The 13,643-nt window shown below is 47.4% G+C and overlaps 1 protein-coding gene across 5 annotated transcripts in view; it reads right to left on the minus strand.

The window, feature by feature from the left end:
- The window catches only part of PHKA2 (phosphorylase kinase regulatory subunit alpha 2), an 82,117-nt gene that overhangs the window by 21,159 nt on the left and 47,315 nt on the right, over positions 1-13,643 (minus strand). For all 5 annotated transcript variants that reach the window (XM_024739396.1, XM_024739380.1, XM_024739387.1 and 2 more), the window contains exons 11-17: positions 12,917-13,012; positions 9,131-9,238; positions 7,004-7,082; positions 3,955-4,089; positions 3,169-3,278; positions 1,860-2,004; positions 1,524-1,602 (exon numbers count right to left, since the gene is read on the minus strand). In XM_024739396.1, the coding sequence (XP_024595164.1) occupies positions 1,524-1,602; positions 1,860-2,004; positions 3,169-3,278; positions 3,955-4,089; positions 7,004-7,082; positions 9,131-9,238; positions 12,917-13,012 (752 nt within the window). The remainder of the gene's footprint in view (positions 1-1,523; positions 1,603-1,859; positions 2,005-3,168; positions 3,279-3,954; positions 4,090-7,003; positions 7,083-9,130; positions 9,239-12,916; positions 13,013-13,643) is intronic.

Genomic DNA, 13,643 nt, shown 5'->3' on the forward strand with positions numbered 1-13,643 from the left:
CCTGGGAGCTAGACAGCAGAATGCTGGGGATGGCCTCGCTGACACTCATGAGAGAGGCCAGGAGAAGCTTGGAGCGAGGGCCACTTCGAGTCTACAGCAAAACCCGCAGCGAGCTTGGTGAGCAGAGGTGCCAAACCCAGTGCTTAGAAATCCAGTGACTCAACCCTGAGGACATCAGCCTAAGTGAAATAAGCCAGTCACCAAAAAAAACAAATACTGGATAAGTCCACTGAGACGAGACACCTGGAGACAGAAAGCAGACTGTAGTTGCCAGGGGCAGGGGTGGGGGGAGTTTCAGTTTTACAAGATGAAAAGAGTTCTAGAGATTGGTTGCAAACTACGTGAATATACTTAACGCAACCGAACTGTACACTTGAAAATGGTTAAGATGGCAATTTTTTTTTTTTTTTTTTTTTTTGCGTTATGCGGGTCTCCTCTCACTGTTGTGGCCTCTCCCATTGCGGAGCACAGGCTCCGGACGCGCAGGCTCAGCGGCCATGGCTCACGGGCCCAGCCGCTCCGCGGCATGTGGGATCTTCCCGGACCGGGGCATGAACCCGTGTCCCCTGCATCGGCAGGCGGACTCTCAACCACTGCGCCACCAGGGAAGCCCAAGATGGCAATTTTTATGTGTATTTTATAATTTAAAAAAATTACTGTGGCAGCAGGGTCCCTGGTGTGGGAGGATGTGACAAGAAGGGCTGACTTCAACTCCCAAACACTTTTAGCAACTGGCACTCCATCGGGACCCAAACGGCAGTCTCCCCAAGCTCGGCAAAGGCCACACATTACTCGGGCCAGCTGCGTGGTGAGGTTATCCTGGGGCCCTTCTGGCATATTCCAGGAGATTCACAGAGATCAGGGCATAGATGCTACTGAGAAATCCTCTGCCTTGTGACAGTCATGGGGTACAAAAACAAAAGGGGTTTCCATGGGAGGTGAGCCCCCTATCCCTCAAGGTGCTTCACTGTAAAAGCTGGGAGCACCGGTTGGACTGTGGGCCTGCAAACCGGAATGGGCGTTGTTCCACGGAGGATGAGGGGACAGTGGTCTAGGGAGGCCCATTCAGGTGCTCTGGCTCGGAGGGCCACGAAGGAATTTGTAAAGTTCTGTGAATTATTCTTACGGCGTTAGCACACTCAAGTCAATTCCAGGAGTGATCTGATTATTGAGCACCGGCCAGATCCTAGGCCCTGGGTGTTTCCTAGCCTTTGAGTAGAAACAGACACAGCATCCCATACATGCATTCCGAGAGTGCCACTTCGGAGAGACTTGATATGTTCATCTCTCTACGCCCCAGGCCTCCTGGCGTCCATAAAAGCTTCACAAACACCCACCAACTGATGCTTAGAGATGATTCCAGTTTCACATGGGTGACTGGATTAGATGTTTTAACTCCCTTTTTACTCTAAAGCTCCACGCTTCTATGTTCGGCAAGTGATACGAAAACTGGGAGAAGGGCAGCAAAAGACTTTAAGAAAGGTCAACGTTACTTTTGCTTTTTAAAAAAAATCACAAATTACCTAGCTCCTCCAAAATATCCATCCTCTAGTTTTCGAATTGTAGAAAGAATAGCAGAATGAATATCTGAGCCATCATTTGCTTAAAAAAAAAAAAAAAAAAAATCAATTAGTTTACTTAATCTGGGAATACTTTGTTTCGTTATGCACTGAAACGTTTTCATCAACAAAATCTAACTAAAATATGTATGGCACAGAAGATTCCCGACCTAAGAAATCTAACTGCTAAGAACCCCCTTCAGTACTTAGCTCTGTCCATGGGATGCATTTTAAACATTTTGAAAAGGGTCCAAACCACCAGTGGGACATGAGTCAAGCAGATCAAGTTCATGGAGTTACTGAGCATGGTATGGGTGATGGGGAAGGTGAGCGTGGGTCTGCCCGTCATCCGCCAGCAGGTGCACAGGTAGGCTAGCTCGATCCTCAGCATCTCCACGATCATCTCATTGTCCAGGGCCAGGTAGAAGTGATGCTGGTCAGTGAACTGCAAGTCAGAAGACGCCAGGTTCAAGGCTGTCCTTCACTTCCCTCGACATAACCCCAGCTGTCATTCACGGCAGCACTAATCCTTGCATTTTGTTTCCAGAGAAGAGGCTCAACCCTGGCTGTAATCCGCCCCCATAATGGGGCTCTCCTCGCGATCAGACAAATCGATCTGTCGCCTGCCCAGGAGCCAGAGCTACGTTAGTGCTAGCGCAGAAGGGAAAGTTGCACAACGAGATCTATTTACAGCTCCTTGGATGGGGATTTAAGGACCTGCCCCAATACCGCTGTCCCTGAAAGTAAATCAGTAACTCCTTAATTCCTACACTGTCCAGGGCTGCTGGGCTCGGTGATGTTTTCCTAGGCCACTGAGAGCAGGTGAGACATGGAGAATGTGTTTACCTGATTCACGGCCTGGTTAATGTGAACTAAAGGCACTGTTGCCTGATGTTGATGAAAATCACTGTCGTCCTGGCCTCTGGACCAGTGCACGCTCAGTTCTGGTCTAAAATTTGTTACGAAGGGAAATAACTCACAAGATTTAAGCAAGCGGCACAGGCTGGGTGAAAAAGAGCAACTTGAGGCTACTGACCCATGACCCTACAGTCCAACTATGTCCCCAGATAGCTGGGCGGCTCTGCCCCATGTTGACAAAGTGATCCCTCAGTTGGCCTTTCTAGCTGCCCAAATGGATGAAAAACACTTCGTTTGCATTCCACAGGACTAGTTTCCTTTGGAAACAAAAACTCTGAAGAAAGGTTCCATAATCAGTATATTCAGGATCCTGTCAAGGGGGTTGGGACCTAAAAAATCAGACTTCCCATGTGAGATTCTGCCGACAGAGGACCTGCTAACAGCCTAAGCAAGGGTTAAGGACTATTGCAATTAGGGCACAAGGGCTGCGAGTCAAGTGGCATGTCACTAGCGAATTTGTAAAGTGGTATGAATTTCATACTGGAAGTGATGGCACGCTCAATTCGATTCAAGCCGCATTTATTGAGCACCTACCGCGAGTAAAGAATCGTATTAGGTACTGGGTGTCATCTTATGTCTCTGTTTGAACACACGCATGCACATTCTGCCACATTCAAAGTACCTCCCCAGACAGAAAAGACAGCTTAATAAACAGATGCTTGTTGCTTTGTTACTGGCCTGCTCTTCTCACCTGGGGTGTGAAAGTAAAGATTTGGTTCCTAATCACATATAGTTTAGATGTTCCAAGGACTCCGATGTGCCGATATGGTCGCCCACTCAATTTCATATTCTTATTCCGTCCTATTTAGAAAATAAAAGAGAAATTCGAGCTAGAGCAAATACAGTGACATCTAATCCAAGTGATTCTGGCTAAGACTGGGCTTATTTATATGTTAAACAACTCACTTTGGGGTTTGGTTTTTCTAATACTGTTATCCTTCTTTGGGACAAGGATGAATTAAAAACAAATCCCACCCCCTTCTTTTCATGCATATAGAAGAACAGCACCCGGTGCAACATCTATATGGAATAAAATTATTAAAAGGACTTTATTAATGTTCACTTTTTATTAATTTAGTATTGAACCATGATCCTAAACAAAGTCAGATTTTAGAAAAAGTAAAGAGAACCCATCTCCCATTTTAATGGGTAAATGAGCATTTTCTTAGACCACAGATAAAATTTAGAAACATCACCAAGACACGAATGACTGTTCCAATTGTGACATTTCAAAGGTGGCTCCTTAGTTTACAAGAGCTGATGAATCACACTGCCACCTGTGGTGGCATCTCCTGAACAGGCATGAGAGGAATGTGCTTGGTGGCCATTCCTCTTCACGTGGAAGCTGTCAAACCACCTACTTTAGTGCTTTGCCCAATTCCTTTGAATTTACACATATCACAGTCTCCCCCAGACCCCAAACCTAGAACCGAGATGCCCCCTCGCCAAAAATGCCCTGCTATTTCCCCAAACCTACCAAGCTTGGCATATATGTGACTAAGAATCCGGCCTGGCTGGACTCGGATTGGATGAATGTCGGCAATACTCTGCAAGCTCACCCCATGTTTCCTCAGCAACTCCTTAATGTGCTTGTTTTCTGCCAGAACAGTCACTGTGAACAAGAACATAGCACCTGCATGAGACGGCGGCCCTCGTCCCCTCACACGGATGTGTGCTGCTGTCTCCTCTCCTCTCTGGCCTGTGACAGCATGCTCTCCACGTGCTGGGTGGTTTTGAAAGGGAGAGCGCTTGTCCTGTCGCTCTTCCTGGTTTGCTCTGGCCTTGCCTCCCCTCAGCACCCACAGTGCATATTTATCAAGTGCCCTCAATGTGCAAGACAGTCGGGGACTTCTAGAAGTGGTCTTCAACAGGTCCCAAGATGAATTACCCATCTCAAATGACGTCTTGCTTCCCTGTGGGTCTGCATTTATTCGAAACCTGTCTTGTGTTCTTTTCACATGGGGTCAGGAGTGGAAACAGCTTTGCAAAGGGGATACCAGAAGAAGTCTGTACCTCTGCTCTCAAAGACAGAAGAGCAATATAGTGGTGTGTGCAGCAGGGGATGCTCTGACCGAGGGGGAGGGAGGAGGAGGGCGGAGGAGATTTTATGCTCTGGAGAGAAGGAAAAGGGGGCCTACCAGTGGGCTGGTGGTAGTGGGGCAGCCTGGCCCGCTGGGAAACACAGCACAGGGCCCCCGCTAGTAGGGAAGAGCCACCCCAGAGCTGGGCCACGCACCCAGTGGGCCGGCCTGAGCCCCATCTCCAGTGACTGAGGCTGGGCATCTGACTCTCTAGTAGGCAAGGCTCTGGGATGCCTGGGATGTGGGGGCCGGAGGTGGGCTCAGACACCCCATACCTGCTGTACCAGTACTGCTGGCTTTTAAGAGAAGGGACAGGGCTTCCCTGGTGGCACAGTGGTTGAGAGTCCGCCTGCCGATGCAGGGGACACGGGTTCGTGCCCCGGTCCGGGAAGATCCCACATGCCGCGGAGCGGCTGGGCCCGTGAGCCATGGCTGCTGAGCCTGCCCATCTGGAGCCTGTGCTCCGCAACGGGAGAGGCCACAACAGTGAGAGGCCCGCATACCGCAAAAAAAAAAAAAAAAGAGAGAGAGAAGGGACAGTGCTTTGGCAAAAGGAAGGAGTCCTGGGGAGGGAACTGGAGAAAGGAAGTTCTGGCCACAGAGAGAGTGGCCGGTGCTGTGTCCACCTGCAGCTGAGCCTGCCAGGAACTGGAGGGGCTCGGGGCGGTGCTCAGGCCAGACGAAAGACTTGGTTACTGTTAAGGTAGCTCCCTGAGCCCAACCACTGTACCCTCAGGCTGGTGGCACCTGAACGTATGATACATATAAATGCCACTGAGACCTGAATGTCACCTCCTTATATTTACATAGCACATGATGCGTTTCAAAGTATTTTAATATTCATGATCTCATCTGAGCTTCACAGCAAGGCCCTGAGGGGAAGCCTTGCTGCTCGACTGGCCAGCTGTAGGTGAGCAGGGACTGGAAGCTAACCCCCCAGGCCCCAGCATGGGAACATCAGCCATGCAGGACTGGGCGAGCAGCTTCCCTTAACACCCGTCTCTTTGGAAGATTACAACACCGTGCAGAGATCTCCACGTATCAGAGCCACAAGGCGGTCACTCTGTAGAAGTGACTCTTTCAGACGGGTGGCTTGACCAGACCTGTGAGCCTGGTGATCTGAGAGAGCTGCACGCAGAGAAGTTTCTGAAACTGCACTTCTCCTTCCTCCACACCACAGCCTCTGATATTTTCTACTGTTTTCTTCTATTGCATTTAAAAAAAAAAAAAGTGGTGCTCAGGATCCATCGATGCACCCCAGCCTGCAATTGGAAGAGCGGCCTTGTGGACTTAAGGGATCACTTAGCAGCATGTGCTCTGGTGACGGGCAGAGACTGTGGGGTCAGGCTGGATCACGCCACCTGGATGTCAGAGCTGGGTTTGCACCTCCAGCTGTCAGGCGTGGGTCCCTGAGTAAGTTAACCCCTTAGCCTCATGTGTAAGAGGGGGATGATAATCACGATCGTCACACTTTCTACCTGACCGGAATGTTGTGATGGTTGGGTGCGTCTCTCGGTGGGCCTGGGGCACAGTATCGACTGGGTGATGACCTGCACGACCTCTGCTGTATCACGGACAGGCAGCCAAATGCATCCGTGGCCACAGAGAGGGTTGCCCTTCATTTGCTCAATAATTGTTTTTAATGTATTGAATGCGTGTGTATCAATCAACATAGAAGCTACAAAAATGATAAGGCCCTTGTCCTTAAGAAATGTACAGTGTCCTCTAGAGGACACAAGGCGTAGTCACGACACGCTATGATACTTAGCTGGTATATAAGTCACTCTATGAGGTTTGTGAGCTCCTGGGGAGTCCTTCCTAGGAGGGGAAGTAGGGAGAGGAATCGGCCAGCAGGGAGCATTCTAGGCCTGGCCCTGCACTGAGGGCTTTCCCTGTGGATCTCAATTCCTCTCAAGACCACCCTGTGAGAGAGCACCAGTCAGGAGAGCCCGAGGCACACAGAGGTGAAGTCACATGGCTAGTCAGAGCCAGTGCCGCAGCAGTAGCCCAGGTTGGCCTTGCACTTCTGCGGAAGAGTTGCCGGCTGGAGAGGAGGGGAGATGGGTGGAGGGAGGTGAAAACATGGGCCTGCAGCTCTGGAAAGAAGTCAGACCTCCAAGGGAGGAACGAGTGAACCCTCATTTGGGTTTTGAGTTTTCAACAAGGTCACGTTCTACTTTTTAAAGAATAGCAGTTATGAAAAATGATGCTCAATGAATCACTTGTGCCCCAGTTGCAATCAAGGTTTAGATTCAAGAAACAATTGCTTTGTAGAAAGTAACTTTGTGATCGGAAGCAGCTGAGTTACAGAACATATTTCACAGAACTAATACATGCTAAAACATATACACATGCAGATTTTTAAAAATTACATAGGAACACTTCGCTTTAAAAATAACATTGGTTTTACAAAGTTAAATATGAATAGTAAACATGCTCACAAACCTTGTACTACGACATCAGGTTTGACAGAAGTGGAAAATCTTCTATTTAAGGGATCAATTTCACCAGTGGCAAGGAATCCCTAAGAAAAGAGGAGCATTAACACTATGAAATACTGATTAACTGAAATTTCACCTTAAACCTAAGTTTGAAAATAAAGTATTTGGGGGCTCAAAATCTTCAGTGTTTTATTCCTTTATCATTTTTCAAGGCAAATGCTTATTTTCTCTGAACTACAGTATACCATTTAGATGGCACTGATCAATGTATTGCGTTTTTGGCACCTAGCTCTCCAGGGCTAGTCAGAGACGCCAAAGTTGTGTGAGTGAAAAGAACAAGGGTAACTCATGCTTCCTGAGCCCTTACCCCGCGCCAGGTACCGTGCTGAGCCCTGTACATGCACTGTCACACAGGCCTCCTAACAGGGAGGCACTACCATTCGCACATCTTACAGGTGGGGAAACCGAGGCAATGTCCTTAGGGTAAGGACTTGGCCCAGAGTTGACTGTCCTGAAACACAAAACTCCCCTGCCTGCTGGCAGAGTGCTCTTTGAATGTGGATCTCCTCATATTTTCTATAAATGATGGGAACCTTAACAGAAGGGATCAAGGTGTTCTGGGAGTTCTGAGGAGAAGTTGGACCTAATGCTGGGCCTAGATGAGGGTCTTTACATTGAGAGGAGGAAACAAAAGCAAGTTTGTTTCCCATGTCACTGATACAGAAATCAGAGCTGCACCATATTGCAGAGATGATAAAGCCCAACCTCTTTACTTTAAAGATGAGGAAACGTGAAAAAAAACCCTATATTTAAATAAAGCTGTACAACATTAAAAAATAATAATAATAAAGATGAGGAAACCGAGGCCCAGGGAGATTAAGAGACCTGCCCGAGGTTAAAGAGCTAGTCAGAGGCAGGGCTGGCTTTCCAAAGGAGATATATGTGCTTCCCTACTCATAAAGACAAAAGTATAAGACACAGTCTCCACCCCCAAGAACATGTCCACGAAACTGCGGAGATGATCACATCCATGAAGCAACTACTCCATCTCAGCACCTAAGGGCCACTTGCACTGTGATAGCTTCACTTGGGTCTTCCTTTCACCCACCAGGAACTCCAGTGACATCCAACCCATTGCTCCCCTGGCTCCCCCGCCCCCCACACCCCTCCCCAGGGGTCCAAAGCATTCAGCTGGGCAGGATCCTCCCAGGAAAGATGAGCCATCCGATAAAAATCACTCACACTTAGGACTGGGGAGGGGATTCATTTTTAGCTGGCACAAAAGCATTTGTATTTTAAAAACTTAAACCTGGGGGCAAGAAAATGCTTAACAAGGAGGAATGAGTCAGAGGCAGCAGACCTTCTGTGTGGCGGTGTTACTGGCTGAGGGAGCGGCCGACACAAAATCCACTACAGAAGAACCAGCCCGCTGCCCCTTCCTGGAGAGAGCACTGGAGCGTCAGAGTCCTCCTGCTTCCTGCACCTAAGACCGTGTGGAGTAGTCCCCCAAACCCTGCATCTTTCATACATGTGCTGATCCTGGCTGAGAAGTCTCCGGCCCTCCTACCGACCATCAACTCAACCAGGTTCTAGCCACAGACCAGGAATGCTGGTGGGAAGGGGCGCTGGGGGAGGGACAGAGAGTGCTTGGCTTGCAGCTAAGCCCAAAACGGTTTACTATAAATACGGACACAAGCCTAGGTCTCAAGCCTCAGAGTCAACCCCAACCAGTTGACCTGAAGGCCACGAAGATGCCAAAGACGGGTGACTTCCCTGGCGGGCGGTCCAGTGGTTGGGACTTCACCTTCCAGTGCAGGGGGTGTGGGTTCCATCCCTGGTCGGGGAGCTAAGATCCCACACGCCTCGCGGCCAAAAAAACAGAACATAAAAAAAACAACAACAAAAAAAACCCACAGAAGCAATATTGTAACAAATTCAATAAAGACTTTAAAAATGGTCCACGTAAAAAAAAAAATCTTAAAAAAAATTAAAAAAGAATGTAATCTTAAAAAAAAAAAAGATGCCAAAGATATTCATAGCCACACGGAGCAGAGAGCCCCTGTGTTCTTCCAGGGTCCCCTGAACTTCCAATCAGATGGTTTCCAGTCTGTGAAGCCCCCAAGTCCCTTACCTCTGCCAACAGGGAGCTGAGGATGTACAAGGACTGACCCCACAGATGGGGCAGCTTCCCCAGAGGAACTCTGTCCACCGTGTGAGGATTCTTATACTCGTCATCTACCTGGCAAAGAGAGGAAAACCCGAAGTCAGAATGTCAGAGGAGAAAATGACCAACGTCACTACATGGGGAGCGTGCGGAGGATTTACAAAATGCCACTCATTTGATCCTCCAAACCAATTCTATGCGAGAGCTGGGATAAGGAGGCCATGGAGGCTGAGGCCCTTGCGCGGGGGGGCCACGTGGCTAAAAGCAGCAGAGGTGGAACTCAAACCCAGGCCTGGTTCCAGCCAGTGCTCTTCCCGCAAGCACACTGATGGCAAAAGGCAGAGAGATAGGCACTGGAAACTGGGCCTGCTGTCTTTGAGCACAGCTCTGGGCAACAAGAAATGTCACAGCTCATACTTATATTTGGTTGCATTATGGGTACAATGATCTAAAACATCAGCCAACAGTCATGGCAGTGTAGTTCTGGACGCTGAGTCAGGTTTCTATCTTGCTCTCCTCAGGGGTTCATAAACTCAGTGTGCAGATGCAAGAAAATTACCAGAAGGTGGCGCTATTTATTGAGGAAAAACAACTGTATTATTAGATCACTAATTTTCCATCAGGGACTCAAAAAGCTGAATCCATTGGGGGCTTTTGACTCACCAAAATAAGCTACAGTTCTCTTTCTGATGGACAGTGCTGGCTACGTGTTGTAAAAGGCTGCAATTTTCTCTGTTGTAAACTCCATGCTGACCTTTGGGTTTTGGGTCATTACAACGTTCGTTGGTTGGGGGAATGTTAGTGACCACTTTCTTCTCCAGAAAACATAAGCCAATTGAAGGAAATAGGAAACACATCTTTCTCCAAAGGGGAAAATCACATCATGAGACGAGCCATTCTCTGCTTGTGAATTAATCAGTGATGTTGTTAATATATGCAGTAAATTTTTAAAATTTTTCTGTAGTAAACTGAGAAAAACTTAAGCTCATAAACGGAACAGAATTAAATGTTACCAGTAATCAAATAATCAAATAGGATAATATGTGGAGGGAGATTCTCTAAAACATCATTGTGGTTATATTTGGGAAGTAAGATTCGGCAGAAATATTTTCTTTCTATAGAATCTTGTATGTTTTGCAGTATGCAGAATTACTTTTACAGTCAGATTGTACATTAAAACTTTTTGAAATGTAAGTACTGTTAAGAAAGATTACATAGATCTGGAATGGGAAAGAGTCGATGCAAAGAACAGAAGGTAGACAAGATATCTGGGTCAAAAGACAGCTTGGCTCTGCCCTCCTCCCACCCATTGCTGGCTCCTGCCTCCCCGTGGAGGTATGTGTCTCCCCCTCTCCACCTCAGTCCTTCCAATCCGCTTGCAGGTCCTCTAATGCACCAAGCCTTTGCCGCCGGCGGTCCTCTGCCCTCCATCCCATGGATTCGCTCCTCCGACCCCCCTAGCCTGCAAGTTCGCAGAGGCAGAGCCAGCGTCATGACCCCTCTGTACCCCAGTACCTAGCCTGCTGCCCAGCCCAGAGCAGCTGCTCCAAGCAAGTCTGCTGGGTACGCTTGCGTTAGTCTCGAGCTGTCCAATACAGGCCCCGTGGGTGGTGGCGCCTTGCAAAAGCCTGTCCACCTGAGGAAGTGAGTGACGCTGAAAGTCAGGCTGGATGGTGCCTTGGCCCAGAGCTGTGGCCACTCCAAGGGTGAGGCTCTTTTTCTAATTTGCACAAAGGTGCCATATGGGTCGGGGCAGCCCTGTCTGGTGGTCTCTGCATGTTACTGTGATGTGATGGGTGAACCTTCCCAGCTGTCATCCAGAACCAGCACAGATACAACCTGTGCTCAAAATAAAAGAATGTTCAAAACCGGTGCCTAGCTGATGTGTAAACACACTGGATAAAGGAGGATACTGGAATGACAAGTACAAGCCCAAAGGTCAGTGTAGAGATCAGAAAAGTTGCAGAGTAACCCCTTACAACATGTAGCCAGAACTGTTCACCAGGAAGAAAAGGAGAGCTTGTAACACCTAGCAGTTACTACAGTCAGGAAATATGCCTTTTAGTAGAACATGGATAGATGGTTATTCTCTATCATAAAACAGGTAAAATGCCCCTGAAGCTATTTATTTTCCCTTGCTATGCTTTCAGGTTCCAAATTACGGCCCATTACCAACTTTGTTTTGTCAAGTGCCTCAATACTGGAAAAGGGGCAACCTGAACACGCAGTTGCTAGGAAGTAACTACCCAGCCCCCACTGTCAGCCCCCCCCACCACATACACATCACACATAGTAAAATGAATACGTTTGCAGGAAACCTAGGTTTCTAACCGTTAGAAAGAAAACAGCCCCTGCAGGCTCCATGGCCTGATCTCTACAGTGAGGGACCGTCCATCCCCTGGAAATGCACCACCCATTAGGAGGCAGCGTGGGGTTGTGAGGAGGCCCTGAACCTGGGGTCTGGTTCCAGGCAGAGCCCAGTGCTGTCTGAGCTCTGCCTCTATGAACTGAGGCAGATAATTTCAAAGGCCTTTGCCAGTCCCCTGACCATGTGCTCGTGGGCCTGATTCAATCACAAACTCGTAGACCCAAGCTGCTGTGTGACAGCAGGGTTACGCTCTAGTGCAGGCCCTGTCAACTGGGGGACGGACACTGCTCTCTGAAATCTCTTCCTCCCCAAAATGCAATAATGAAGCTTTGAAGCAACAGGAACATTCAAAAGAGAAATAGCCTTGAATAGAAAATTCTTTTCTGCTAAACATGAGATATGTATGGGGAAATCTTCCCATTGAGATATATAGGTCCATCATGACCCAAGCTAGGAAAGTGGATAGAAAAAACGATCTTTGGGCATCTTCTTGGAACTGGCCAGTTTCCCTCTTCATGATATAGAATGGTTTCTAAGTGATTACTCAAGCTCTAGCTCAGGAACTGCTTGACTCAAAGGAAGAGATTCTCAGCTACCCTATACAGGCACACCTCGGGTCCAGACCACTGCAATAAAATGAATATAAAGGGAGTCACGCAAATTTTTTGGTTTCCCATTGCATATAAAAGTTATGTTCACACTATACTGTAATCTATTAAGTGTGAAATAGCATTTTGTCTAAAAGAAATGTACGTATCTTAGTTTAAACATATTTTGTTGCTAAAAAATACTAACCATCATCTGAACCTCCATGAAGTTCAGCAGTAGTAACATTAAAGATTACTGATCACACGTCAGCATAACAAACATAGTAATAATGAAAAAGTCTGAAACGTTGTAAGAATTACCAAAACGTGACAGAGACACGAAGTGAGCAAATGCTATTGGAAGAACTCAATTAAGGGTTGCCACAAACTTCAATTTGTTTAAAAAAAAAACGCAGTTATCTGCGAAGTTGCAGTAAAGCGAGGTATGCCTATACATCTCTCCCCCTCTCCCAGGGAGATTCTGTCTGGTTTCTTCTCCAGTGGAAATGTGTGAGAACGTGGTACCTAATAGTGTTTTGTGCTTTTTAGGGCCTGTGTGGGCTTGGGCTCGGAGAAAGACAAGTATCCTCTGAAAATCCTCAACTAACGCCTCCCTTGGGCACCAGCCAGGTCAAGCATGGCTCCAAAGCCGTAACTCCTGTGATAAACAGGAACACTACTGAAGGCTTTAGAAACCACTTCTCCTGGAGAAAAAGTGTTAGGTCTGAAGGGCGAATGAAAAATACCAAAATGCCAAGCACCATCTCACTTTGTATTAGATAAACAGCACCTGGTTACCTTGTTAGGCGGGACGGCGTAGAGTTCAGGCATCAGGTGGATCCCGTTCTTGCCTCTGATTAATATTCCCTCCAGGGCCTCTCGGTATTCTTGGACCTGGAAAATAGCCCCATCCCCCACGGTAGGAAACAGCAGTGCAACACAGAAAAACAGCTCTCTTGGCAACAAACAGATCAGAAGTAGGACACAAGACTAAGAAATGCACAAATACCTTCAGCTCAAGGACTGCAGGAGGAAGCTGGACTCTTGCTGACAGCAAATGTTAGGAGGAGCTAAATGAAACTAGCCTTTTATGTGTCGTCTTTAATTCGTGATTTAAATACTTCACTCTTAACTTTTCACATATTTAAATTTTGTCTCACCAGCTAGACTATAAGCTTTATGGAGTGGAGGCCAGATCTTAAGCAGTGCATCCACTTCCACCTGTTGGTAGTTTTCCACTGAAGAAGCCCTCATTCAAACATTTATTGCTCGTGAAATATTTGCTGAACGAATAAGATGTGAAGAAAAGTGTAGGTACTATGATCCATGTACCCCAATTTTTAGGATGTGCTACTCAGTAAAAGCTGTTGATGTAAACATTTCTATTAGATTAAAAAGGCAGCGATAAAACCCTATACGTTAAAGGGGAAATGGAGAGATAAAAACCTATACATTAAAAGGGAAATGGGGGCTTCCCTGGTGGCGCAGTGGTTGAGAGTCTGCCTGCCGATACAGGGAACACGGG

The sequence above is a fragment of the Neophocaena asiaeorientalis genome, unplaced genomic scaffold (assembly GCF_003031525.2).
Source record: "Neophocaena asiaeorientalis asiaeorientalis breed wild unplaced genomic scaffold, Neophocaena_asiaeorientalis_V1.1 scaffold771, whole genome shotgun sequence".
Lineage (NCBI taxonomy): Eukaryota > Metazoa > Chordata > Mammalia > Artiodactyla > Phocoenidae > Neophocaena > Neophocaena asiaeorientalis.